Genomic DNA, 27,733 nt, shown 5'->3' with positions numbered 1-27,733 from the left:
ACATCCACCACTTCAGAGGAAGACGTCCACATCTCCTCTCACCCGCTGTCTGCTCGCTCGGTTGTGTGAATGGGAGGGTCATCTTTTCTTCTTCTTCTTCTCACACACACACACACACACACACACAGTGTTTCCTCATTGCTGCTGTTGATCAATGCACATCTTTGATCCACTTTGAAAACAAGCCGAAAATATTAAAGAAAAAAATTAATCATTTTCTTCTGGAGGTTTTTATTGTTTTCGCTTGTAATTTGCAAACAGAACACGTTCCTGCCGAGTTATTGATACGCACATTTTTGCATAAACCATCACTGGCCACTTATAGCGTAGAAACAGACTCATACAGACCCACCAGGTAAAACAAAGCTTCCATAGACGGCGTACCGACTGCTGTCTGATGCTTGAAACCCTGAACATACAAATGCATGACGCAAATTAAATAATTTATCAGTTTGACAACACAGTAGTACTTTTTTTTTGATTTCACAGTGTCTCAGCACCCCCCCCCCCCCCTTCACTGTGCGCCTCCTCCCGCAGGCTGTTGTTGTAAATAAGGATGTTCTCTCAGTCAACTTGCCTTGTTAAAAAATATTTTACAAAACCCCGTTGAAGATCTCTCAAAGCTTGACGGTGGATATTGGCATTCCTGTGCAGAAGGCTGTGTTTTTTTCTTTTAAAAACCTGCAAACAACCCGGCATCAATTGACACCATTAAGTCCCTCAGGGTAGTGTGTGTGTGTGTGTGTGTGTGTGTGTGTGTGTGTGGCATGATAATGCAGTAGTCATAATTAGAATGTAGATGTCCTCTGCCTGCCGTGGACGAAGCCTCCGACATGCACACGCGAAGTGCTTACTGTTGCCGTGTGTCGATGAATAATGCACATATTAATCCGGCAACGTACGGAAGCTTTACCGACATTCATTCAGCATATTCTCTCCTGTTCGGGGTTATCTCATTAACGTGGCATCTTTGTAGTCACTGAGCATGAATAACATTCTCTGAAGCTCAGTCAGCAGGAGGGAGAGGTTAGCAGGGGCCTCGGGTTTTGGTTTTTTTGCTGACTTTTTCCACCAATTTTCTCCAGAGCCACAGTAAACCCCGTCAGCTGGGCTGAGGTCCTTCCACCTCAGCTGGGACAGCGGCGGCTGCGGCTAACTCTGAAGCTACCGACGGGACTGGCTCTTGAGTTTCTTGGTCCACATTGGAGGATGAAGGGAGGGCCGTTTGGGCAAGCAGAGCCGCGGGCAGTCCGGTGGGGAGTGAGGCCGGGATGCGGGGCAGGCGGGGCTTGCGTGCCCCTTCTGGACCTCCTCCCTCCGGGTGCTTGGCGGTTTCCAGCAACACGCGTACACTCTTGGAGAAGACGGCACGAGGGTCAGTGGCTGGTAGAGCCGGGCAGGAGCAGCTCTCCCTCAACTCCAGAGCCTGGAGACAGAGTGGAGAGAGAAGCAGAAACGCTGAACTGAAAGGAACGCAACACAAAGAAGAGGATGAGAAGCATCGAAGACAGACAAACACAATAAAGACGAAGACACAGACACTTTGGCAGCTCTGTGAGGCTGCATTATACCGCAGTGGTGCTTTAGGCTAAATGCTAACACATCTTTCTTGAATCTGTCCTGTCGTTGTTGAAACATATCCTAGAGGCTCAGAAATATGGCTGAAGATGAGACCTCTTTTCCCTAAATCAATCCCATACAGGTCGGATAAGCACCAACAACAAGCACTTTCTAACTGCCTCGCACAGCCACCCACAAACACCCAGCAAAGTCATTAATCTCCCACTTTAGAATCACCTACAAGACGTAGAGTGTTCTCACACACGCACGCACACGGCGGCTGAATCCCCAAAACAACAGTCTTCAGTACTTCACTGCCTGTGGCTGCAGCAATCTACCACACAGGGATGTGATATGATGTGCGGGCACAAACATGTCACACACACACACACACACACACACACACACACACACACACACACACACACACACACACACACACACACACACACACACACACACACACACACACACACACACACACACACACACACACACACACACACACACACACACACACACACACACACACACACACACACACACACACACCACTGGCACCTGATGGACAATTAGTGGTCTGCCCATCTGTTCATCTGACGGTGTTCACACAGTCCACCTCTCGCTCTTTCTCTCTGCCTCAGACGCAAACAATGATCGTGGAATGACGACGCTTAATAAACCACCGACCGTGTGGGAACACTCGAGATCGTGCTGCTCCCGTTTTTGACTGTTTTTCTTTCAGGTCCTGGACTCAAAGCCTCAAAGACATTTAATAAAGCAGAGCCGTGTGTGGGCAAATAAAAACATGTTTTTTCCTGTCTTGCTAAAACCTTGCATCTTCTCCTCTCCTCCCAGAGCCTCTCCTTCCTCCCTACCCTCCTCGCCACATGTCTGCGGGTGGATACCCGTCTCTCCAGACGATTCATTAGCTGCATGAAGACTCCTCGCAACAGCGCCTAAAGCTTCACTGTTTCTTCTAAACAGCAGACGGGCGCGGGGCTCTCTGCTCACCCGGGGATCAAAGAGTCTTTTACTTTAGACGAACGCTGAATCAGAGCAGCAGGAATGCCTTTACTTATGTAATTGTGGGAATAAACATGTTATTTGAACTGTGTGTGTGTGTGTGTGTGTGTACCTGTGGCATGAGGCGGTCCAGCTGAGTGAATCTGTTCTTGTGCGACGGGTGTGTGGACAGCCACTCGGGGAAGGTGGGCTCTCCTGTCAGCTGGTCTCTGATTTCCATTTGCTGCCAGAATACGGGTCCTGCTCGCACATCTGCACACGCCTGGAAAGGACACACACACACACACACACAATGAGGCATCCCTGTGTCTTGTGCCGAGATGAAAATTTAGTTTAGTTTGACAACAGTGTCCCCTAGTGGCCTGCAGACAGCGAGGTTTGAAACCACAGCTACATTACAGGAGTAAACTATTTAGTATTGCACTTTTTTGGGGAGTTGGGGAACTGAAAAAACAATGGCCAACTTTCAGTCCCCTGTGTGGCTCAAGCTCCAAAAATGCTGGACATTTTGCATAATGCAAAGCAACAGCATCTTTCATTTGACAGCCCAATCTTTACAATCTGCCACTTCCAGTTTGTAATGCAGGCTCTGTTACATGGAAAGCCCGAGCCAAGATAACTCTGACGTCATCCGGCCAAACAGACCGAAAACAAGCAAAAAACCAACTGGAGAAAAGACAAAAAGGGACTGAAATCCAACCGTTTTGGAAACTGAACTTTATGTGCAAACTCAGTGGATTGTTCCTTTAAGTATCACGGTACCTTTGCAGCCAACTGCAACCCGACTTTATCGGCCTCAGCCTCCAGTTTCCTGCTGAAGGGACGGTTGAACATCAGCTGAGGGAGAAAAAAAAGAAGATGATGTATGAGGTTGTGCAAAATCCAAACATATTCCCCGTTTTTAAAAGTCTATTCCAGAACAAAAAGGAAAATCGTTGCCAGTTGATTGAACGTTGTGATATCTTGTCAGGAGATTGTGTGACATTCTGGAAGAGGTCTCACCTGGGACAGCTTGTCCTGGACCCACTGTCCCAGCAGAGCCAGGCTGTCTCGAGGACACACGGCCCAGATGGCTGTCAGCAGAATCAGGGACAGGAGGTCCACGACATGAGACAGACTGGCCTGTTCAGCCTTGGGGGGGGGGGGGGGGGGGGGGATGACAGGGAGGTGACAGAGGAGACAAGGAGGGAATGTAGAAAGGATTAAGGGTTAAAAAAATAAATAGAAGAGAACATCAAAAGTTTTGGGAGGTGAACAAGGCCCCGGTTTACTCAATATGCGTATTGATTGTTCCCATCTATTTCAGAGGAACTTTTTACGCAATAACAGATTTAGAGGTTTTAACAGCCGATCCAATAGAGCGCACCTGCTGGGTAACACCAAGCACATCGATGCTCATTCCCTTCATCTAATTAAAATCTCCTTCAAGCATTTCCTCCGAGGACGTTTAAAGTCTTGAAATACCCACAACTTCATTCGACACCCTTTTTTTTTAAAGAACAAGACGAATCGGCTTTTGTAGAGTAAAAAAAAAACAGCCGTCGGTGGAGAATTAACAACGCTCGGCGGCGCCCTCGGTGGACGGGGCTTTGGACGCCGCGGTGCAGACGGGATCAGTGAGCGTTTGGAGGTGATCGTCAGAGAGTCTTCTTCACCGGCTGATGCAACAACACTGCAACTGGTGCCACTTCAGCCATTAGTACACGTCCGAGATGGAGCGGGGGGGGGGGCTGATGATGAATCATCGGGAGCTCTCAGTGAATAATGCACATCCACACACATACATATATATATATATATATATATATATATATATATATATATATATATATATATATATATATATATATATATATATATATATACCTGGAATACTTCCAGCTGTAACTTTCTACTCTGAGTGCCAACGAAGGCTTTTAAATGACTTTAAACGTTGTTCTCGAACATTGTTCCAGACGACTCCTCCGTGTGCACGGTGAGGGTCTGCTGCTGGCAGCACGCCGTTCTCCACAGAGCTGCGTCTTTGTTTTCCATTTAAATAGTTTGGCTCCGTCGTGCACCTGCAGCTCGCATTGAATTAATGAATGAGAGAATTATTTCTGTAAATAAATACAGCGGTAGGTTTAATTCCCTCCCCATTGCGACAGCCGCACTAACAATGAGGGCCTGTTGCTGCCGCGCTGTGAGGCAGCGGGAACGAAATGTGTTTCAAGGTGATGAAGGCAAACGAATGAGCGGATATTTTGGTGGAGAAATAAAGGGACGGACTCCAATGTCAGGTGGAGCGCTACTGTAAATAACAATAAGCTCTGTGGAGATATAATCAGGGGTAGAAAGCGGTGACACCATCACAGAGTGTACTTACAGAGTGTCCCAATACAGCATGAGCCATCTCGTGTCCCAGCACAACGGTGAGCTGGTGGACGTCCGTCACCGCCTCCAGCATCCCCGCAAACATGAACACTTTCCCGTCCTGCGTAAAAAGGAAAGAACAATCCAAGTCTGAGACAACGTCGTGACACGAAGGACACGTGTCGCTCTACATGCCGTCTTCCTTCTACTGACCGGCAGGACGAAGGCGTTGACGTCGGGACTCTGCACCACGTGGACGCTCCAGGTGACTTCGGACACTTCAGGGATGTCCTTGTTTCTTTGGGCCAGGTGCTGCACCACCCGCTCCACCACCTGGTGACGAGGGTCGGTGACTGGAACCAGCAGCTCCGCAAACTCCTCCATGTACTGAAGGACACACACACACAAACACTTGATCATTTTAGGAATAATTTAATTTGCTTAATTCCTACTCATATTCAATTTTCTCTCCCTCCTTCAGTCATCCATTTACTAAATGCCATCTCACTTTTTTTTTCATTGAAATGAATTAATCTTGTTAAAAGTGTTGGAAAGATCATTTGTAATTTCTCTATCTACACACACACACCCACACACTCTCTCTCACCGCCGCTGAAGTCAGGGCTGCCAGCTCCATGTACTTCTCTCTGCTGAAGACGAGGAGGCGGGTGCGTCCCGTCACCGGGGACTCGTCCAGGTGGGTCAGGAGGAGGAGGGCTACAATCACCATACCAACGCCTGCCCCCGCCGCCAGATGCCGGCGGCGCTGACGGACCCAATCGCGAACGAGCTGCCGGCGGTTGGCTGGCAGAGCCATCCACCACTTCCTTATACTCCTGTGCACAGAATCACGCTGTACGTTTAAACATCACATACTGCCCCACAGTGGGACAGAACAAAGGTACTGCATGTGTATTTAATGTTATGTCACTTTATGTTGATGTGGGGCCGTGTATTAGAGGAGCAGGCAGTCTGTTGTGAAGGGTTACACGTGTGTGTGTGTGTGTGTGTAAGTAGCAGTAGGAAGGAGTGGTTACATTTTTAAAAAATCAATTAAATTAAATACAAAAACAAAGGAGGATAGCAATTTTAATTACATAAGACAAATATGTACACATATTATGGTAATGAAAGAGATTTTTTATCAGTTAATTAAAAAACTGTTAATTAGCAAAAACAATGGCAACTTATTTGTTAAATCAAATGACCCAATTAATACAACTGCTAATAAAACAATTAAGAACACATTACTACATTAAGTGGCAATTAAATAACATTGTGTGTCTCCTACCTGCCCAGGATTATAGCCCCGAGCTTCTGCAGAGGTTTGAGCATCAACCATATGAGGGGGACGGGCACGGCCCTCGCGGGGGCTGAGGTGTGGAACAGGTGTCCCACGAGGACGGGACCGGAGTGCATAGGTAAAGGGGGTTTGAGACCGATCTGGCAACACGCCGTCCTCCCATTGTTAAGGAATAAGAGGGGCGATAACTTTGAAGTGGCTCTGAGGTGAACAGAGTTTGATGGAGGAGTCTGAGAGGACACCCAGTAGTGTGTCTTCTGCACGGGACGTCCAGCTTGTGCGCAACACACCCGGAAGTGTCGTGTGAGATGAGCGGCGAGAGAAGAGAAGCGACTGCTCCTCAAAACACAAAGTAGAACCATCGTCCTTGCTGGTGACGCAAAAAAGTATTGTTTGCAACCTCAGACGACGCAAACACGTCCGTCTGTTGTTATATAAGAGGACTGGTATTCCTCATGTTGAAGTAGAAATGACTGCCATCGGACGTTTAAGTTTCCTTTTGTTTTTAAAATAACCTCGAACTGTTCCCAGCTGTCAATGTCGCTGCTAGCCGGTGGACGCTAGCTACAGTTAGCCTTGTGCCGCTGTCCGCAGAACTAAAACGTGTATCTGGTTCAAACGTGTACTTCATAGCGCCTCAACACGTCGAGTTAAAGACAACTATTTGGTTCCTTTGCGACGCGAATCGTCTGCACTGTTGACGACGGAACTTTGCTCGTTGTTTTGGACAGTTAGACGCTTCCAAAATGATTCCCCCTAGAAACGACTCCGCGATGAACGTTCCGGGTGCACAGTTAGCGTCTCGCAGTAGATTAAAGAAACACAATCATAACATGTTTCATCCGTCTTATGTTACTGTCTGTATGATTCGTGTTACGCCATTAACTGTATAATTTCTCACTATTTAACATAACTATCATCTAACTATTTGTATTCAATAAAAAGTGAATAAAAAGCATCTTTGGTTAAAGTTGTCAGTTGCATCATTAGCCTTTGTGCCTCACTTAAGAAGAACCAAAAATGTATTTCATTTCAGAATTCTAACGCCACAGTTGTCATTAACCCCCATTTAGGGTCATTTAGGGTCTGTTCATCTGTGTTTTGGCTACAGACTTCATTATCATTGACTTATTATTCAGGAGATGAGGTAAAACTCACACCCATGCCAAAATGTATGCCAAATGCAATAACACAGACAAAATGATTGAACCGTTAAAAATGAAAAAGCCAAGAGTTCACCTACTAATGATGAATCCAGGTAGACAATTTTAACAAAAATAAATGTACTACCATAGAAGCTAAGCATTTTCCTTTGACGGAAAAGAAAACAGCGACGGTATGACTTCTGTTTTAGACATTTTGGTCAAAAACGACAGAATTTAAAAGCACTGTAACTAAGATATATCGGGTTATCAAACTATTACACAAATATAACATAAAACAAGAGGCCAAAATATGTAAATCTATTTTTATTTTCCTCTTTAAAAGAAACCTGCAGAACTGAGAAACTTTTTCTCCCCAAAAACACAAATCTTTCTCTTTCTTTCTAGTTTTTTGGTTAAAGCATTGAACAAAAAATAACAAAATGTTAAAAAACTAAATGAGTAAGTTGGTAATACTGATACAGAAGCTTATCGTAAAGCTTTTGCTGCGTTAAATATTGTTTTAAGCACAAGCAGGGTGAGATACGTCGTCCATCACAGTAAATAGTCGTGTTCACTCGACAACACAGAGCCCAGATGTAAAACTGTGCTGCTGTTTGTCTCAAACTGCGAGTCTGTGGTTTGTACACTGGTGTCTGAAGCTCTGCCAGAGTCTGGATCAGAGCCGCCTCCTCCTCCTCCTCCTCCTCCTCCCTCCGGAGGCTTCTCCTCACTGAGCAGCTCGTCAAAAGCAAAGCCATCCAGGTCCACCGGTCTGTGTGAGGGATTCAAAGACTCTTCCTCTTCCTGGTCAGACGGTTGCTCCTGGGCAATGAAGTCAGCCTGGAAAAGGGCCTGGATCCGGGTGAGGAAGGGGTCTCCCTCCTCATCCGGCAGGGGCTCCATGTACCTGGCCAGAGACGACAGCATCTAAGGGGAAGGGCCAGGTGGAAGAGGTAAAGTGAAATGAGACAGAGAAAATAAAACTGTCGAACAGGGAACACTGGGATGTGTGAACGGACCTTCTCCAGACAGGTGAGATGGGAGTCTTTCCGGAAAAATCTCTCCATCTGCACACTCCTAGAAGAAGAAGGAACAGTTTAGATGCTTCATCTTTAAAACAGTTACCTCGCCCTAACCAAAACAGACTAAAACTCATTAGGAATTGGGCAATATAGAATTCAATATAGAAACAGGAAAGTAATTCCAGTGTGTTTTAAGAGTTTTAAGCATATTTTGGTGATTATCAGGATAATATCGGGAATCGCAATTATTTTGGCCAGGATAAAACTAAAACTTTCTGAAAAACTTAAACTAAACTTAACAAACTCACTCTGAAGACTAACTACAACTAAACTGGAATAAAAAGGATTCCAAACTATTCCAGCCGTGGTCAGGACTCGGTTCCCACTCACCCGGCTGTTTGACAGTATTTGTAGATGATCCACTGAGCTCTCCTCAGCGTCTGTTCCCAGTCTGGAATGTCTTGTGATGACAGGAAGTCGAATCTGTAGGGCAGCTCTGGAGGGGGGGGGGGGGGGGGGGCAGAGAGAGCGAGAGAGACTCAGCCAGAGGATGAACTGTGCTCCTGTGTGATGAAATCACTGACCTACATTATCAGCTGGGTTTCAAAGCCTCTTGATCTTAACTGTTTTGAAGTTTTGAATCATGTGAGTGTGAGTGTGTGTGTGTGTGTGTGTGTGAGTGTGTGTGTGTGTTGAACTCACTCTGTGGGCCTGAAGGCTCCTGGCTCTCTTTCACCAACAAGCAGGTCGTTTGGGAGTGGGGGGAGGGGTTGGCCGGGTCGTACGGGCTCACGATCATCCCGATGAAGGGGGCTCCGCCACGAGAGAAGTAACTCTGGAACAACCAGGACAGAGGAAATCAGATCACACGTTCAAACTCCTCCTTTCAATGTCACACGTCAATAAAAACCTGTCGGATCGGACAGTGATCAAATATAAGAAGCAGCCGGAGAAACACATTCAATTTTAAAAAATGAATTTGTCACAATAAAAGTCCTCTTCCTCCCTGTAGTGTTACTAGACATGTTATTGAAGAATAGCCGCTAACAATGCTACGCTAAATCAACAGCAAACACATTTTCCTGTAGATTCTTCACAATAAAAGTTCCCTGTTATTTTATTTTTTAAACGCTTTTATTTTCAAGCATTAAAAACAGGAAATGTTGGGTTTTGAGCAGCAGTAACTTAAAGTCGCAGTGAAACGGAAGTCAGAGCTTCTTTGGGGTGAATGCGGTCCACACCTCATTTAGATCTGAACCACCTCGACATGTGGTCTGGCTGATCGCACGACCACAGCCTCACTGAACAGACAAGTGTAACCAAGACCTATTAAACCAGTGGGACTTCTTTGACGGGCCGCTCTTACCTGGAACTGGTCCTGCGTGTTTATGTCCCGTACTGAAGGGTTTGGGTGGAAGGTCGGGTGCGAGTGGTACCAGCCCACCACGCTGAGGCCCAGAGACGACAGCGCGTCGCAGGCCTGCGTCTGAGACAGCGGGTCCATCTCACACTGCAGACCCGTGCTCACACTGTTGCACGGCTCTGCTGCACAGATCTGCACAGAACACGCAGAACACACAGACTGCTGTACACAGTAACATAAAGAAGAAATAAAGTGTTGCTTTCCACTCTGTTCTCTACCTTTAACACTCTCTGCTCCTCGCTGAAGGTTCCACCGAGCAGGCCGATGACTTCGCCCCGCGACACGTGGGCATGCTGACAGTCACAACACACATTAGAATACCATTAATGACAATAAATGAATGACAGGCTTGCAGCTAGGGCGGGGCAATATGGCCAAAATCACAACAGTATACTCCTGTGTGAACTAAATACTTGACAAATGAGTATTTTCTCATTTAATTAAGAACTCTAGCACAAAATGATCAGATTTCCTGAGAAATGAGTGTTAATATGTGCTTGTTATTATCAATTAAGATCATTTAACTGTGTCTGAAGATGTCTCCATGAAGGATTTCTTCACCATATGATTGCATTGAAAGAAAGATAAAGATAAAAGGATCATCGTGAAGTTTCGGCCAGCGCTCCTTACACGTGATACAAAGGGGAGAGTGCATTCAGCGGGTTGTGTGTAAAGCATACCATGTCCATTATGAGAAGAGTCTCTGCACACACAATGACCTGGAATGGTTCCTGGGAAGAACAGCAAAGAAGAGCTTTTCATCCATATCAAACTAACACAGAGACATTGTGCTGCTGATGACTGAATGATGGATAAACGGCCACTGACCTGCACATCCTCTCCAAAAGACCTGCAGGGAATCAACTGGAAGGGATCAAAAGACCTAAAAGAAGACCGTGAGTAGTTACACATATATCAATATAAAATGATATAATGAATCCATCATGCTCACCCTCTGAGCCGTGAGACCTTGCAGGGTTTAGGCTGCCTCTTCATCTCTTCTCTCCGCAGGGCGAGTTCCTCCGCACTGAGATGCTGAGGACACAGGATCAGTAAATGTGTTCATGTGAACGATCAGCTGTTTGCTGCACGGTTGCATTTTTGTCTCAAAGTGTCCACACCTCGTACGTCTGCCCCTCCAAATCTTTAGAGTCGCACCAGTTTCCCCACGTGTCCCGCACGCGCCGCTTCCTGGTCCGCTGAAACGTGCAGCCAATCGGCAGTTAGCTCGAGGTTTTACATTCTTGAGGTCGGGTGTGTTTTATGGGAGTTTTGAGGAGTTTCTGGGTACCTACCATGCTCTGCAGTCTCTGGGCGAGCTGGTAGGCCTCAATGACATCTCTGCCCTCCTTGTGCTTGGAGCGGTCCACCACCTTTGGGCGATTGTAGACCGCTTGCTCTGTGAGAGAAGAGGTACGGCTCCAAATGAAAAAGGGAAGCCAGACTTCAGAAAAAGAGCAGCAAAATGCAGCTCAGTGACGTTACCGCAGTTGAAGTTGATGGCTCCGATGAGCTCCAGGTAGGTGTGTATTCTCCCGATGCAGTTGACGTCTCCGCAGTTCTTCAGCCCAGGGCGGACTGATGTCTTGTTCAGGTATCTGGGCTTGCTCCTCAACCTGAACAACACAAAAGAAGTAAGACATGTTTCTGCAGCGCTGTGGTTGACGAACGTTCCCGGACAGTTTGAAGTTTTACCACTGATCCAGGATGTAGTTTCGGATCTTAAGGTATCTTTCAGGGGTCTTGGACGGTCGTCCCTCAAAGAACTCTGGGATAGCTTGTTTCTCCTCCTCAGTGATTGTCTCCATGTCCATCTCTATTTCCTGCTCAGGCACCTTGAGCTCCTCCTCTTCGTCCTCCTCCTCCTCCTCCTGGTCTTCTTCTGGCCCATCAGCTGGACTCTGATCAGTCCTATCAGCACAATCTGGGCAGCAAATACGAACACAATGTAACACAAGAGTAAAAAAAATCCTCATCATGGGGTGGGTTATAAAAACCGCAGGTGTTGAGTCTCACCTGTGTCGTCACTACTGGCCTCCTCCAGTTGACCAGGCTGTGCTGGGCTCTCAGACTGGGAGCTCTGGTCTTCGTTGTCATCCGTCATCTGCTCCGAGTCTTTCTGAACTGCCGACTGAGGGTTTTTTGGAAGGGGTGGCTCTCTCTCGTCCAGCCCGGTCACAACGGTCTTCTCCGAGGAAGGGAGGGAAGATGAGGGTCGAGGACTTTGCGGAGACAGCGAGGTGTGGCCGAGTCGGTCCTTCGTCTCAGGCAGACCTGGCTCTTCCTGCTCCTCTGTGTCCGTCTGGACGTCACGCTCCGGCTCACAGAGGTCAGTTCTGAGCTCAGCCGGCGGTCCGTCGTCACCGCCGGCGTCGTCTCCGTCGTCGCTCAGATCATCGGTGATGTCCACCTCCTCGTCCTCTTCATCGGAGAGCTTCTCTATGCGGACAGTGTTTGTCAGAGCGGACGCCTGACTGGAGGTGGGCTGAGGAGGCTGCAAGTGTGGCTCGGGACCAGCAGAGGGAGCTGCAGCTCTGGGTTCTGATGTCGTCTGGAAAAAAAAGAAAAAAAGAGCATGCACAGATGACGTAAGAGTTTGTTCGTTTTCACATTTCTTATTTCCCAGGCCGTCCTGAGGAATGCGTTTCTGGTTGTGAAAGAGTTTGAGCACTGAGGAACGACCACGGTTAGGCTCGTATTAACAGACTGGAACATGTGAAAGTAAAAGCAGGTCTCACCTTGTGTTTGAAATACTGTCGGGCATAACTCTTGACCTGAAAAATGGAACGGCTGCCGACCAACTTGGCAATCTTAGTCCACCTTCGACCAAACTGAGCCTGCAGAAAACAAACACACACCTGGTTATTTTTGGACAATACGCTCACAGACTAACATGTTGAAGGCCTGTAAAGACAGGCACCAGGAGCTCACCAGTCCTTCCTCAAACAGGTCTTTCTCCTGTTTGGACCAGCGAGTGGAGGAGCCGGAGCCCGAGGCCGACGTCTTGGCCGGAGACCTGAACACCCGACGAGACAAAAGTGTGACGTACAGCAAAATGCTAACAACTGTTGGTGTGAATGCTAAAGAAAGGTTTGACTCACTTCTTCACTTTGGGCTTGTTGTCGGCATCACTTTCCCAAATGTGGTCCGGAATCCCCTCACCTGTCAGGTAGTATCTACAAACTTAGTCCAGGACCAACACGTTTAATACAGAATGTCACAAGCAATTATCTGATAAACTAATCTTTAAAAGATAAATTAATGTGTTCATCATTAATCTTTGTAATTAGTTTACACTCTTTCTCTCTTTATTGTATGTCTTTAGTTTCTACAATTAGTCATGTAATGCTCACTGGGAGGAGCTTTATTAAAATCATCGATATATTTGTTGAGACATGTCATTCCTTAGCATCTCACCTCTCAGTCTCTGCATTGGACAATACAGAATCTATTGAAATCGCAATAAACGATATTATTTTTATTTGAAGACGATTTTATGCCACTGATATAATGCCACCCTTTAAAAGATCAATGAACCTTTAATTTTTTAAACGCAAATAATAAAACAGCTAGAAACTATGTTTCACATAATATAATTGATAAATGTTTACTGTATATGTCGCTACGTCACTGGCTCTGTCGTCCATCAGGTCTGCAGTAAAGATGCAGTGAAAAGGACTCTGCAGCCATTAGAATAGAATAGAATTTATACTATCTTTTGCGCTTTAAGAGGGAAATTTTTCTCTGCATTTGACCCATCCCAATATATAGGGGGCAGTGGGCTGCCAATGACAGGCCGGGGGTTCAGTGTGTTGCTCAGGTACACTTCGACACGTGACACGTCCCAGTCGGGGATCGAACCGTCGCCACAGTTTCCCCCATAAAGGAGATTTCGTCCCTGGGTGGGCTTGAACCACCAACCTTTCGGTTAACAGCCGAACGCGCTAACCAATTGCGCCACAGAGACGGGCCCAAACGACAACGTCGTTTACAAACGTGTGTGGTTTGAGGGCCAGTGAAAAGGATACTGTTCCTCCAGCAGCATCCTCTCGATCACCTCCCTGTTCTCCGGGCTGATGGAGCTGTCCAGCTGCCATGGCTGCACAACAGAGACACAGAGACACACACACAGAGTAAACAACAACACTACCACAAGCATCAACAGCCACACAGGAGTCAGTTAGCTTCGTGAACTCGTACCAGTATTCCCGCGCTGCTCTTCCACCCGGACTGGATGAACTGCTCCGGGGCTAGACCTCCTCCGTCCAGCTCACTGAAACAGAGAGAAAAGACACGATAAGGGCCGAGGAGGACTCCCATCAGTCCATGGAGACCCACAGAGCAGCTAACCGCTGCTGTAGACCGCTGTGTGGGACTAAAGAACGAGCAGGTCTCCGTAGATTAGTGTGGACGACAGCACACAGGACCAGCGCACCGTGTGAGCGTTAATTCATCAGAAACAGGGAATATTCTCACCGAATACTGTTGTCAAACTCGTCTCCCTCGATGTCAACATCCACCTCGTCCTCCATGTTGTCGGATAAACGTAAACAACGGAGAGAGCGCGAGAGCGCCGGAGAAAAACAGCGCTCTGCACTGCTCACAGCGACACCTGGTGGTGGGATGAACTAACACCTACTACAACTACCAACACTACTGCTACTACTACTATGACTACTACCACAACTGCTACTGCTACTGCTACTACTAATACTACTCCTACTGCTACCACAGTGGCGGCTGGTGGAACATGTTCTAGGTAGGGCTGTGCCACATCTAATCAATTTCAGCAAACAGCCCAGTATGAGTTAATGCAAAAAAATGAAGATATCAAACCCGTATTACTACTTTGCAGTTACATATTTAACCTTTATTCCAACATGAAAAAAGCAGGAAATAACACTTTGACAAACACGTCAGGCCATCTTATTTTTGTCACCCTCACAGGAAATTCAGTAATAATATGTGTCATATAACAGTGAAGACGGATCACAGATTAAACTCAAGCTTTATGTTTGATTAGCTTTCTGATTCAACGTCTGGTGTTTGATTAGTAGTATTATTTGCAGTGGTGTAATGTCACTAATATAATAGGGTTAAAAAATTAAACTACAATATATCACCATGAAACTTTCCCAGTTGATTACAAACATTAACAATTATTTTTTTGTTTTACACATTTACTGAAATGTTGAAATATGCAAATGATGAATTATCCTATACAACTGTGACAATTTGCATAATTTTCTAAAACAAATCTGAACATCGAATAAAGCCATGTTCAAATTCATTGTTTTCTACAGAGGGAATATTGGATATCTCTTCATATCACTCCATAAATCAGAAAATACTGTCAACAGCCATAAAAATGTTTTTAGTAATAAAATGTTGTATAAATCAGGCTCTGAATGATATGTAAACAACCCCCTTAGTGTCCTGTCGTATAATATCTGCGGGGAGAAGTATTTGCATCTCCTGCATGACCTAAATACTGAAGTGTGTTCAGTTTTAACCACCAGCAGGAGTAATATGAACCTGCACAACGCTGCTGGTGAAGACTCCTTTCATCCCATAAAAGTTCTTCCATTCATCATAATTTACATTTTCCTTTACAAACTAGGTCTGATTCAAGACTGATTGATGATGACCGAACATTAAAGCCTAAATATGAAGACACCCACAATAAAAGACAAACGTTTGAGACAACAAAAACAAGTTTTATTTAGAAATTCACAGTTTCTAATGGCACTACAGTTTTGTAGTAACTCACTCCTGCTCAAAAAAATACTGTGCAGCTCTTCAGAGTTAATCACACAGAGAAAGAGTGAGAGAGAAAAAGAAGATAGCACTTGGCATATAAGGTAGAAAAAGAAAAAAAAAAGGCATGAGGAGTCATTCAAAGTGCACTGCGCTCCTAGAATTCCTCTCAGAGGGCGTTCTCCCTCGTCGCTGTGTTACGGGATAAGTAGATTCAAAGTAGTCTCTCATAACAGACAAACAAACACACACACACACACACACACACACACACGAGACCAACAAATAAATCCTCACATGCATACAGGTTTACACAAACATAAGATCGTACACATTCAAAAAAAAAAAATAAAAGGGTAAAAAAACCCAACTCATGATTTGTGGAACATACAGAATCACATTAATCGTGTTCCACAGTCACCCATCTCCGCTGCGTTCCCTTTATTAGACCATTCACATCCGTCTCCTCACAAAAGTGTCACCCAAAGGGCCACGTGAAGTCAAAGAGCCGTGACAAGTGAATAACAAGGGGGGGGGAGAGAAAGCAGGCGTGAAGATGAAAGTGTTTAAAGCTCCATAATGGGAACCCACGTTAAAGAGTGGCTGATAAAAGCAGGCATATATTAAAATTTCACAGTCGCAGGAAAGGCGTGCAATGGTGGCCGGAGGCGACCTCGGTGGATGAAGATATGTAAAAGAGGAAGAGGAGCTGTGGAAGCTGGTCAGGAGAGGCAACGATGCTCTTTTGAGAGGCAGAAGAAAATAATCTCTTTAAAAAAGTCCAACCACTCAGAGCCAGTCAGAAACTGCATACATGAACAAAAATATACAATTTCATGATTTCAAAAACTTAATTCTCACATGCACGACATCCCTACCTACGCTGCTTAAACATTAAACCGAATGTCGGCGTGTTTAAAACCGGTGTGGTTAGTGATCAGACGATAACACACACACTCATTACAGCCCTTTCTCCACTAAGTCTACTACCCAGCAGCTCTGAACAGAAACAAAAAGCAGCAGCGTGACGATCCCAACAATAAAAAAGCGGCAGGACATGTGACTGGGGGGGGGACCATAACGGCAGGCTAAGATGTAAAGAAATAAACAAAAGAAGAAGAAAGTGTCAGTGAGGTCGAGTGCGTTTCACTGTGATATTTCTACGTAACGTTCTCACATTGATGAACTGCAGGACTGGGTTCATTTTAAATAAATAAATAAAACTGGTCTGTCAGACTCGGCTGCAGCGTCCCAGTATGGTGTGTGTGTGTGTGTGTGAAACACAAATGTAAACTTCCATGAACCGCCTCCATGATGGTTTGAGAATAAACAGGAGCATGGCTCAGCTATGGATGAGAGAAATATTGAAATATAACAGAACAAACCGATATAAACCTCCACGGTGGCTTTGCCTCTGGCCCGTTTGAAGCCTTTACCTTCCTCAGTCACAATATCCTCTAACAAGTGCAACTTCTCTGTATTTGACGTGTGAGCAAGCTCTTCGGGGCCAGCCCAAACTAACGGAGTGAGGACAGTTTCATGGTGAAACTAGTGGGATCCACAAACTGCTGCGATCGTCTTTGTAATTACGAGGGTTAAGCGGGACACTAAACGCAGTCGGACATGTAAAAATCCTGTTCTTCATTCAGCTCTGGTGGTTGGTTTGGAAGAGACCGGCGGGGGGGCGGAGAGAGAGAGAGAGCGAGCGAGCGAGAGAGAGTCTGGTGTACAATGAAAGATGAACGCTCTGGTCCCATAACAAACACCTGCAGGAGTTTAAGGATGCAATACGAAGACAGAATGGATAAAAAAAAAATGAAGATGAATGGCAATGAAAGAAATAAAGATGAGACGTTAGTCTGTTACGCTCCACAGCTCTCTCACAACGACACATTTCATCCTACAGAGCAGCCTAATACTTCCTCCCCAGTGTGGGAACGTAGAGCTGAGGTCAGCGCCTCTCTTCACTGCGCTCATGAGTGGGATAAAAGCTTACTGGTACTCAACCGTCATGGGACAATGTGCTTATCCATTAAGAACAAAAACCCACATTGTATTAATGTTCCACCACAGTGTCTTTAAATTTCATACGTTTAGCATTAAAAAGGTAGAGAACAGATATAAAGGCACGTAACCGTAAACAGCTCTTTGACAGGAGTCGATGAGGACCGGATGATGTCGAGCTACTGCCGCCGCAGCCACTTCAGTTCCACGGTGCGCCTGGGTGCTCATGGGAAATGTGGTTCTTTGGGTTGCAGTTAGTTCTCACCTCCTCACACGTCTGCTACCTTTATGGTGTGTGTGTGTGTGTGCGTGTGTGAGAAATAGAAAGTTGTGTCAAAGTGTGAGTGTTCAGACATGTCCGGTGACCGCCGTCACCCCGATGGTCCCGACACTGATGTCCTCGTTTCCCTTCATAAGCTGCTGCAGGCTGGGCAGAGAGGCCACGCCCCCTCCCTGCATGGCGGGGAACTGCAGCTCTGTCTGCAGCGACTGCCGCCGCTTCACCGAGCGCCTCTCCTTACGCGACTTGGCGGGATGCTGCTGCAGGGAGAAAGGCAGGGGGTGTCCGTTGCACAGGCCGGAGGAGGGGAGGACGGGGGAGGGAGGGGGGAGGCGGCTCGTGTAGGACTCCTCGGAGTGGGTGGACGAGCTGCAGCTGCTGGTCTCTGAGGGGAACTCCTTGGAGGTGCAAGTGGGCAGCGATGACACCTCTATGGAGGGAGGAGGGGGAGGCGCCGGGAGAGAAGGAGCGGGTGGAGGTAGTGGAGGTGGGGGAGGAGGCGCAGGGAGGCAGGGCTGGAAGCCGTTGCAGTTTGGACCCCCGTTTGTGAGCAGAGCCGAGGGATCGGCCAGATTCAGAATCTCAACTTTGTCCAACGACTTTGACTTGTAGCGCTTTTTCTACAAGAAGAACACAAAGACAGGAGGAGCGAACGATGAAAACAAAACAGATTTAGAGAAAGCAAAGCAGCATCTCATAGTGCAACGCCGCATTAACCACTTTTGTGCTCGACACTGCGGTCACATAAGGGTGGGGACGTTTCACAGCAGTGATGAATCTGGGATTAGGAGGAAACTAGTCAGAGGGTTCCCACGCTCTCTAGAGATCGTTCCTCTCTGTGGAAGTCTGATGTAAAAGACGTGTAGTCTATGGCTGAAACTCATCCTTAAAATCATCTCCTCCCGGCGTAGAAATTGATCATAGAATAAGATAAGATAATAAGAACTACCACAGTTATGTTTTTCAGGAAATTAGACTTTTTTTTGACTTTTGAAGGACTGAAGACGGTGTCTGCAGAGAAGTGGTTAACAGGCCTTAGGAGTGGGCTGAATCTTAGCACTGTTCAGCTGCTCCCTTATCTCGGCTACTCCACAGAGAATCAGCGACTGACGAAGAAGCCATTCTCTGCTCTAGCACACTTATAGTACAGACTGACTGACACTAGAAACAACAACAACAACGACGAAACACACAGAGAGCACTTGAAAAGTAAGGCGGCCGACACGGCCAACAGCAGCAGTTGGAAACAGACACTGTACCTTTTTCTCTGGAGAAAACCTTAGAGGTTCTACAATGTACAAGTCATCGGGACCTACTGGGGAGGGGAGAGAGGGGCCAGGTTAATGATGGAATGGCAAACAGGAATACATACATGTAACAAGCATGAAGTGACCTTGCAAGTAGTTTTCTCAAAAGATGCAACGGCAACAAAAGAAATCCATATTATAATCATGGCTTATTGTACACAAGTGATTTGACTAAAACAAACAACTAGGGTGAAGCTAAAATCACAACAAAAACATTAATTTATAGTCGATTACTACTTGCAAATGTCTACCATGAGCCAGCGAAGCACCATGCTCTATTATTACACTCCTCGAGTCTGCTTGTGGCCACAAGCTGGCAATGACAGCCTCTCAGTCTTAAGGGCGCACACACACACACACACACACACACACACACACACACACACACAGCTGAGGGATAATGAACAGCAGGGGGAGTTTTAGGTTTCATTCTTTTACTGCCTGCACCAGCCTCTCCCCGTCGGCTTGTGCTGCTCGCTGCACTGGCAACACCCGGGCATATCTCAGCCACTGAGCAGAGGCAACATGTGTGAGAGGAAACAGCAGAGACGGAGACGGAATGAGAGCTGGAGAGAATGGAGAGGGATTGGGATGGGATGTGGAGGTGGGCAGTAAAAGCTGCAGCAGCCTGACGCAGCGAGCTTGAAAACAAAAAGCTCTTTTTGCAATAGAGTGCTGCAGGAATGAGTCCTAAATACGTCAGCATATTTGTGCACATCCGGTTCCTCGATCTTAGAAGTCAACGGGTTTGTTGACAGTGTTTGTGGTTGGATGTCTGAAGTAAGGACTGTGGTTAACACAAGAACGAAAACCCTCCGGTGAATGTCGGGGCTCTTAAACAATGCGGTTGCTAACAAGTGTCTAAATGAGACGACTGAACGTCCTCACTGGAGCACGAGTCCTCCTTTAGCTTGACCACTGATCTTTTACAAATTGTAAACACATCCCTTCTCTCAGGTGTCTTCCCACAAGCCCTAAAAACTGCAGTTATTAAACCACTCCTAAAGAAGGTTAGTTTAGACGCCGCGACCATGAAAAATTATAGGCCAATATCAAACCTCCCATTTTTAAGTAAAATAATTGAAAAAGCGGTTTTCCAACAGCTGACCAACTTCTTGACCGTAAATAACTGCTTTGATGTTTTCCAGTCAGGCTTTCGACAGCACCACAGCACTGAAACTGCTCTTGTTAAGGTTTTCAATGACATCCACTTAAACATAGACAATGGCAGAAGTTCAGTCTTAGTGTTACTGGATCTCAGTGCTGCATTCGACACGGTCGACCATGCCATACTCCTAGAAAGACTAAAAATCTGGGTGGGACTCTCTGGCACAGCACTTAACTGGTTTGAATCCTACTTGAAGGACCGAGAATACTTTGTGTCTGTAGCTGATTACACATCAGAGCTGACTAAAATGACATGTGGTGTTCCCCAAGGTTCAATACTGGGGCCTCTTCTGTTCTACACCTACATGCTTCCACTAGCTCAGATTATGGAAAACAACAAAGTGTGTTATCATAATTATGCAGACGACACACAAATCTACATAACTATGTCACCAGGGGACTATAATCTCATACAAGGGCTGGGTAACTGCATTGAACAAATAAACAACTGGATGTGCCAGAATTGTCTTCAATTAAACAAAGATGAAACAGAATTGTTTTTGGTACCAATGACGAACAATTGAAAATCACCGCTCAGCTTCAGTCACTGATGTTAAAACCCACAAACCAAGCCAGAAATCTCGGTGTAGTTATGGATTCAGACCTCAACCTGAACAGCCATATCAAGACAATTACAAAATCAGCCTACTATCACCTGAAGAACATATCAAGGATTAGAGGACTTATGTCTCAACAGGATTTGGAAAAACTTGTGCACGCATTTATCTTCAGCAGACTGGACTACTGTAACGGTGTGTTTACAGGTCTCTGTAAAAAGTCCGTCAGAACGCTGCAGCTCGAGTCCTCACTAAGACCAGGAGGGTGGATCACATCACTCCAGTTCTGATGTCTTTGCACTGGCTTCCTGTCCAACAAAGAATTGACTTTAAAATCCTGCTGTTGGTTTACAAAGCACTGAATGGTTTAGGGCCAAAATACATCTCTGATCTGCTGCTGCCTTACGAACCATCCCGACCCCTCAGGTCGTCTGGGACCGGTCTACTTTCTGTTCCCAGAGTCAGAACTAAACATGGAGAAGCAGCGTTCAGTTTTTCTGCTCCACATATCTGGAACAAAGTCCCAGAAAGCTGCAGGTCTGCTGAGACCCTCAGTTCATTTAAATCAAGATTGAAGACCTTTCTGTTTGCTGCTGCCTTTAATTGAACCACATTCAATTAATATATTTATCAATTTCCTGCATTTCACTACTGAATTTAATTTCTTACACTGTTTCTTTAATTGTTTTTAAATCTCCTTTTCTTTTGCCTTATGTTTTGATGCTTTTAATGGTTTTATGTGAAGCACTTTGAATTACCTTGTTGTTGAAATGTGCTCTACAAATAAACTTGCCTTGCCTTTAGCTTAGCGGTGGTGATGTAAGCTTCAAAACTCATTAAAAGGTGGCGTTCATTTGTGAAGATTATCCTGTTAAACAAAACATGTCAGTATCATACATGTTTGTTTGCCACAGAGCTTATTTCCTGCTATAATCCAGAATCCAGTTTTTTGTCAGGGAACCAGGACGATGCCGACTCAAAACGACGTCATCCCTGCAGCGCTCTGTGAGCTATGACCAGCATCAAGCCTCAAAGCTGCTTTATGCTTCAATGACAAAAGAAGAGGGAGAAACACACTAGACAGAAGAACGGAGAGGGCAGGGTGGAGGAGAGACTAAACTATAGTGTGTCTGTGTGTGTGTGTGTGTGTGTGTGTGTGTGTAGCAGAAGTGGCTCTTACCTTCTGTAGAGGACAAGTGGAACGACTTGGAGCGAACAAGCGGACAGGTCACCCTGCGCTTTAGGCTCATATCGTCATAGGAGGAGAAGCATCTGACGGGGAAAATCAGATTTGGCATTTAAGTCGTTTACGTCGTCACTACGTCACGCTTCCTACAGTTAGTGGCAGGACAGGAGCGACTGCCTTTAACAAGCAGAGCGCACGTGAAGTTACACATGTTCTATTTAAAAAGTGGGTGTAGAGCTTTAAGATGACAGAGATGAGAACGGTAGAACAATTATATTATAAATAAGCCTACAGGCGCAGAATGCCCAATTGATATGTGGTGTGTGTGTGCGTGTGTGTGTGAGAGACACTCACCTCTTGGGGCTGGGGTAGTGGTTGCTCTTGGGGAGGGCAGCAGGGGTGGGAGGGGGGGCGGGAGAGGAGCTGCGACAGCACTGCAGACACAGCAGGAGGCCCAGAGACAGGCACAGAACCAGAGAGACCACCAGGTAGCTCTGACGGTCAGACACCTGCAGAGGAGCAGTTCAACAGGGAGACAGTGAAGATGCTGTGCAAGTCTGAAAGTCAGACATTTAACAGATCACGATGTTTCACATACATATGAAAGCCTTTCCCAACATTAAGCTTTAAGAGCCGTAGCGAGAGCCTCCGTAGACGGCGCGTGAGCATTTTCCTGTTCAACGCCACAGACGTGCCGTGCAGCACTAGTTCCATGTCGTCTGCTCAATTTCAGTACGACATCAAACACATCGTTGCTGACCGTGAGCTGTAGACATTACAGCGGTTACAGGTACCTCTCTCTGCAGCTGGCCGACTGTGGCGGTGAGATTGAGCGTCAGCTTAGTGACGTTCTCCAGCTGGCTCTGCAGGAACTGGATGGACTCGGTCTGCTTCTGGTCCTGAGAAGCACAAGTTACTCGTACCATCAGACAACTGGTTTACGCTTCGACTCCTCTTGCTCTCATGGCCTTCGTGTAAACTGACCTGCTCCTCATCAATGCGGGAGGTGTTCTGCAGCTTGATGATGGTCTTATTGAACGCTCTCTGCATCTCCTCCATCTGTTTACGGTATCTGAAATGCAAAAATGACAACCTTGTAAGGGACTGTTCCACAGTTTTGAGAGAAGTGCTATGTAGTTATTAGGCTACACTTCTAAAGGCTCCCTGTGTCCTGTGACGTACCGCTGGCTGAGCTCCTCCAGGTATCTGCCTGACAGACTCATGTTCATCTCCAGGGCTTTGATCCTGTTGTTCAGCCTCATGAAGACGCTCTCCTTCTGGTTGGATCCGTGCACCGCGCCGTTCAACAACATGCCGTTCCCCAGCATCGCCCCGCCGTTATAATCCCCTCCGTTCTGCAGCTCTGCATAGAAGTCCGTGGCTGTCCGGTGGACGTTGCCGTTAGTGCTCAACAGGTCCTCGTCCACCGCGTCCTCCACCCGGTGGGGCTCCCCGGTAGGAGCGAGAGAGTCTCCCTGCTCCCCGTGAGTCTGAGAGGCCTGGACACTGTGTCTCTGAGAGTCCCCACCGTCTGCACCTGACTTTACTGTGTCTGTGTGGGTGTCAGTCAGCGGGAGAGCTGTTGGTAGTTCAGTTGGAGGGGGGAGGAGGTCCTCGGGCCTTGATGCAGTGGGAAGAGACTGAACGGGCTGCTCCTTGACGGGGAGAACCACAGCACCGGCAGAGGCCGTCCCAGAAGCTACAGCAAGTGTGGGAGAGCTGCCAGTAACAGCTTGGGTGGCGCTGCTGCCCTGCTGCGTCTCTGGGACAGTGACAGCTGGGAGGGGTGGGGTGGGGACGGGGTCGACGGCTGCGTCTTTAATGGGAGGGAGCTGCTTCTCCTCGTGGGACGGGGTGGGCGACGCCAGGGAGCTGTGGGCGTCTGAGAAGCTGTGAGGGGGGATAGTGGCTGTTCTGCTTGGCTCGAGGAGGATGTTGAGCTCTGGAGTGTGTGCCTCAGCGGGGGTGTGAGCGTTTGGATGCGTGGTGTGCACCTCACCCAGGGTGTTTCCCTCACTTAGGCCCTGAACAGGCACCTCGGGCTCGGGAGCCTTTTCTGCAAGGGGGAGGGCTTCCTTGAGCGGTGCGGGAACCGGCGCAGGGATCGGCGGGGGGGTGTATGTGAGGGATGGGGTGTTTGGGTCGGGGTGTGTCTGAGCGCCCAGCTGCCTCCGCCTCAGGCTGCGGAGTCGCTCCTTGGCCAGCCTGGCGGAGCACCAGCGGTGGAGCAGCTCCGGCAGGGTGGCCATGCAAGACAGAGACAGCGAGAAGGAGGAGAAAGGACAGTAGGTCTGGTTCTCCCACTGGTTCCTGTCCGCCTCCCGCCGCGTCGCCTCCTCTTTCTTCTTCTCCGCCTCCTCCTCCTCCTCCTCCTCCTCCCCCTCCATCAGGGTGACGGTAGACTGTCGGAGCTCTTCGTCATTGTCCTCCTCCTCCTCCACCAGTGTGACAATCTTTCTGTCCTCCTGGGAGTCGGGGGATGAGGGGGAAGGTGTGGACGAGTCACTGGAGACTGCAGAGTCCTCTTGGGTTGCAGGGTGTTCTGGCTCCAGTCTGGACCAAAGACACAGACACTAATTCAGGAGCATATCAACAGAGACTTTTGTGTTTTTGTGGAGAAGAAAAGTAAAGCAATCCCAACTTAGTCGTATTCTAGCTTAATTCATCTTTCTGTGAGATAGAAACCACTTTACATACATAATGGTTTATCATCGATGATCTTTAATTGGTCTTACATTACGGCGTCCTGAGGTGTTTCAGGCGTATCTTCTGTGCCCTCCTTCTCATCCCCCTCTGCTGTTACATTACCTAGCACTTAGGAAGAAAAACACAACAATTAACCTGAGAACAGGACTTTAATAACACCGTCACTATTTAAGAGTGCACAGAAATCCCCAAACACCCCCCCCCCCCAACCCAATGTGGCTGAAGGAGGCAAACAGTAGAACAGAGACACTTTTCTGCTGCTCAGTCTGGCTGGCAAGCCCATGTTTGGGAAAGCCAAAAATACTGTGAACCGGTCGAGTCCAGTTTGAACTGGACCAGCTCTTCCCTGCTGACTCTACGGGTCAAAGTGGAAATCACAACTGGAACTGTATGGAGTTACATCCTATGACAAATAGCCAAATGCTGACTTTGTGGACTTCCATTTCAATAGAGCGCTTCATTTCTGTGGCAGTTCATAAAAAGCCAGTTTTCCCTTTAACTCGATGCACCAGGGCAAAAGCTGAGAGACGGAGTGATTTTGAGGCAGCTCTCTGTGGGGTAAGCAGGCCAAGGAGCAAGCCCCCCCCCCAGTCTTAATTCATCGACGCTCCTCTCTGCCAACAAGTCAAACACAGAAATCCAAAGTTCTGCAGAGACGTCCCGCCCACAGCCAAATAAACACACACATTCAAAGCAACGCATATGCTCGCACTGTAGAGAAGGGAATAAAGTGACCCAGATTTAGAGGCAGTTAATTTAAACAATATGTGGGGAGACGGGACCGGCCGGCCGTTAGAGGCAGCGAGAGGGAGAGAGGGAGGCTGAACAGAGTGAGACTGAGCACAGCGCAAGAAAAGAGGAAAATGCTGTTTTTAAAACAGTCTGTGGTGTAAAATGTGAAAAACACCAACTAGTGTTCTGTAATATTGCCAAAAAAATATATTTATATGGTTATAAAAAGCACCAGGAAGGCCTTAGTGGATAAAATAAGATGAGCTAAAATGAGATGGAACTTTATTAATCCCACAACAGAGTAAAGACATGAGCACATATGAGGGATGAGTACCTCCTGTTAACGTTCCACCCTCCAGCTCTAGTTTGCCACCCAGCACATTAGCAGCAATGTTGTTCACCATGTTTAGGATGGCATCTGAAAGGAACACACACACACACACACACATACATTAGTTATGTTGAAAGGCATGAGGTTCCTGGTAAATCCGTCGACAGGCAGCAGCATGTGGACCAACACGTGTTGATGAAACCACAGGCTTTGCCATGTGTTTTCCCCTCTTTTCCTTCAGGCTTTCCTGGTCCCCTCCGAGTCTGCTCATCTGAAGAAAGAAAGCATGTATTCGTCTGCTGGTTTTCATGGTTAGAGGCCTGAAGGTTTGTGTGGAGCGGTGCACTAGTCCTCACATTGCTCAATCGGGAGACAGAGGGGCACCAGTGTGTTTGCGTGGTTTAAAAAAGAAAGTCTAGTGCAAGCTCTGCAACCCAAACCCTGGTCTACACCTACAGTACCGGTATGTGTGAGACCAAGTAGGTTAAGACAACACTGCCCTACAGGGGATGAGTCTATAGTTAACCCACACTGGGGCTTCCTTGGGTTACTACACTGAAGACTGTGCATCCTGAACACTCACATGGTGTATAGAAACAAGGGGAATTGTTTTTATACATATAGTGTGAGATTCAATGGATCATTTTAAGATTTGAAGTCCCCAAACTGTACACTGCAGCCACAAACTGCAACAGAATGAGGAAGCGTTCCCTGCTCGGCCTTTTCAAAGTAAAAGTCAAGAAAGAAAGTCCTTGATTCTGGCCCTTTAAAATGATATTTAGTATTGTGTTACGATGTTACAGGATAGTTGTGATGTTTAGAAGTCTGTTTGTGAGGTTCTTCTCCACAGTCAGTGTTCTACTACAGTCGATGAGTTTCCATCGATTAGTTTGTTTTATTTTGTGACTTTGGGCTTTTAAAGGGCCACACAACAACACAAACTAACCGAGGAGGCAGCGCTCGCACCTTCTTTTGTAGGAGTCTAAAATACGTCCACAGCAGAACATTACTCTGCTCCCGTGCTGGTTCTCCTGTCCGTTTCTGTGAACTCATCTACTGCAGTAGAACACAGACTGTGGGGAAGAACCTCAGAACATCCAAACTGCTGTTGGAGCTCATTTGCTGTGAATGAGTCTTTGCTAATCTATGTGTATGTATGCATGTTGTGTGTACATACTGGTTGCTGAGCCAAGCAGGTTTTTAGAGGCCTTGTCCTCTGATGGTTGGTAGACAGGTGGATAATCTGGAGAAGAAGACATACTGCAGGTTATATCTAGCAAAATACATGAAAATACACGTAAACAACATTCAACTGTAAATTAACGTTTTTGTGCTTTTATGGAATTTTTTTAAATATCACAAGCAGTCGATGAAGGGAACTCAGCCAGCTGATATTAATAGTTAACTTCAGCACAAGGTACTTGGTGACTGAGTAAGAATGTAGTTTGGCTCTTCTCTCAGGGTCCTTTGTAGTCCAGTCATTTGCAGAGCATGCATTGTTCTGCCAGGGGAGGCAGCTAAATGTAGTTTCATGTTAGTAAGTGCATTGATCCGTTTGTGGGAGTAAAATGGTAAATATGCAACCGGTCTCGACAAAGAAGACGAACAAGATATCCTTTAAAAACATCCCATTGAAAGACGCAACGGGCCACCATCATACCGTAGTCTTCATCCAAGTACTCCAGCCTCTCTGAAGGGTACTGGGAATCCGCTATCTCCTCGTACTCCTCCACCATGCTGGTACCAAACACCCTGCAAAGAAACACACGCACGTACTGCGTTACTCAAACAAACCTACCCACGGAAAAGGTTAACGGTGAACGTTTCTCGGGAAAGGCAGCCGTTTAAAATCACGCTGCTCAGATCAGATCTGGA

General features: G+C 46.8%; 3 protein-coding genes across 3 annotated transcripts in view; all 3 read right to left on the bottom strand.

Moving 5' to 3' along the window:
* Positions 1 to 277: 277 nt before the first annotated feature.
* On the bottom strand, positions 278 to 6,935 carry oma1 (OMA1 zinc metallopeptidase). Its single transcript, XM_079267845.1, has 8 exons — positions 6,230 to 6,935; positions 5,546 to 5,774; positions 5,152 to 5,325; positions 4,952 to 5,059; positions 3,589 to 3,717; positions 3,349 to 3,423; positions 2,699 to 2,848; positions 278 to 1,426 (listed from the first exon to the last, which is right to left on the bottom strand). Exons 1-8 carry the CDS (start codon positions 6,601 to 6,603, stop codon positions 1,103 to 1,105), a joined length of 1,563 nt encoding a protein of 520 aa, XP_079123971.1. The 5' UTR covers positions 6,604 to 6,935; the 3' UTR covers positions 278 to 1,102.
* Positions 6,936 to 7,726: 791 nt separating this feature from the next.
* On the bottom strand, positions 7,727 to 14,402 carry mysm1 (Myb-like, SWIRM and MPN domains 1). Its single transcript, XM_079266857.1, has 20 exons — positions 14,308 to 14,402; positions 14,032 to 14,104; positions 13,860 to 13,930; positions 12,933 to 13,007; positions 12,763 to 12,847; positions 12,570 to 12,668; positions 11,848 to 12,382; positions 11,527 to 11,755; positions 11,317 to 11,447; positions 11,127 to 11,230; positions 10,953 to 11,030; positions 10,784 to 10,866; positions 10,660 to 10,714; positions 10,512 to 10,562; positions 10,050 to 10,124; positions 9,775 to 9,963; positions 9,111 to 9,243; positions 8,799 to 8,904; positions 8,406 to 8,463; positions 7,727 to 8,313 (listed from the first exon to the last, which is right to left on the bottom strand). The coding sequence occupies exons 1-20, from the start codon at positions 14,361 to 14,363 to the stop codon at positions 7,939 to 7,941; spliced, it is 2,661 nt and encodes an 886-aa protein (XP_079122983.1). The 5' UTR covers positions 14,364 to 14,402; the 3' UTR covers positions 7,727 to 7,938.
* Positions 14,403 to 15,533: 1,131 nt separating this feature from the next.
* suco (SUN domain containing ossification factor) overlaps positions 15,534 to 27,733 on the bottom strand; it is a 36,544-nt gene continuing 24,344 nt past the window's right edge. Inside the window, exons 13-23 of the mRNA XM_079266751.1 lie at positions 27,519 to 27,610; positions 27,036 to 27,101; positions 25,862 to 25,945; positions 24,825 to 24,903; positions 23,272 to 24,642; positions 23,074 to 23,161; positions 22,884 to 22,988; positions 22,444 to 22,598; positions 22,084 to 22,175; positions 19,132 to 19,187; positions 15,534 to 18,492 (exon numbers count right to left, since the gene is read on the bottom strand). Coding sequence (XP_079122877.1) covers positions 17,941 to 18,492; positions 19,132 to 19,187; positions 22,084 to 22,175; positions 22,444 to 22,598; positions 22,884 to 22,988; positions 23,074 to 23,161; positions 23,272 to 24,642; positions 24,825 to 24,903; positions 25,862 to 25,945; positions 27,036 to 27,101; positions 27,519 to 27,610 — 2,740 coding nt within the window. The 3' untranslated portion in view covers positions 15,534 to 17,940. The remainder of the gene's footprint in view (positions 18,493 to 19,131; positions 19,188 to 22,083; positions 22,176 to 22,443; positions 22,599 to 22,883; positions 22,989 to 23,073; positions 23,162 to 23,271; positions 24,643 to 24,824; positions 24,904 to 25,861; positions 25,946 to 27,035; positions 27,102 to 27,518; positions 27,611 to 27,733) is intronic.

This window comes from Melanostigma gelatinosum, assembly GCF_949748355.1.
Source record: "Melanostigma gelatinosum genome assembly, chromosome: 4".
Classification (NCBI taxonomy): domain Eukaryota; kingdom Metazoa; phylum Chordata; class Actinopteri; order Perciformes; family Zoarcidae; genus Melanostigma; species Melanostigma gelatinosum.
The sequence above is the reverse complement of the archived record's forward strand: the minus strand, read 5'-3'. Positions and strand labels throughout refer to the sequence as shown.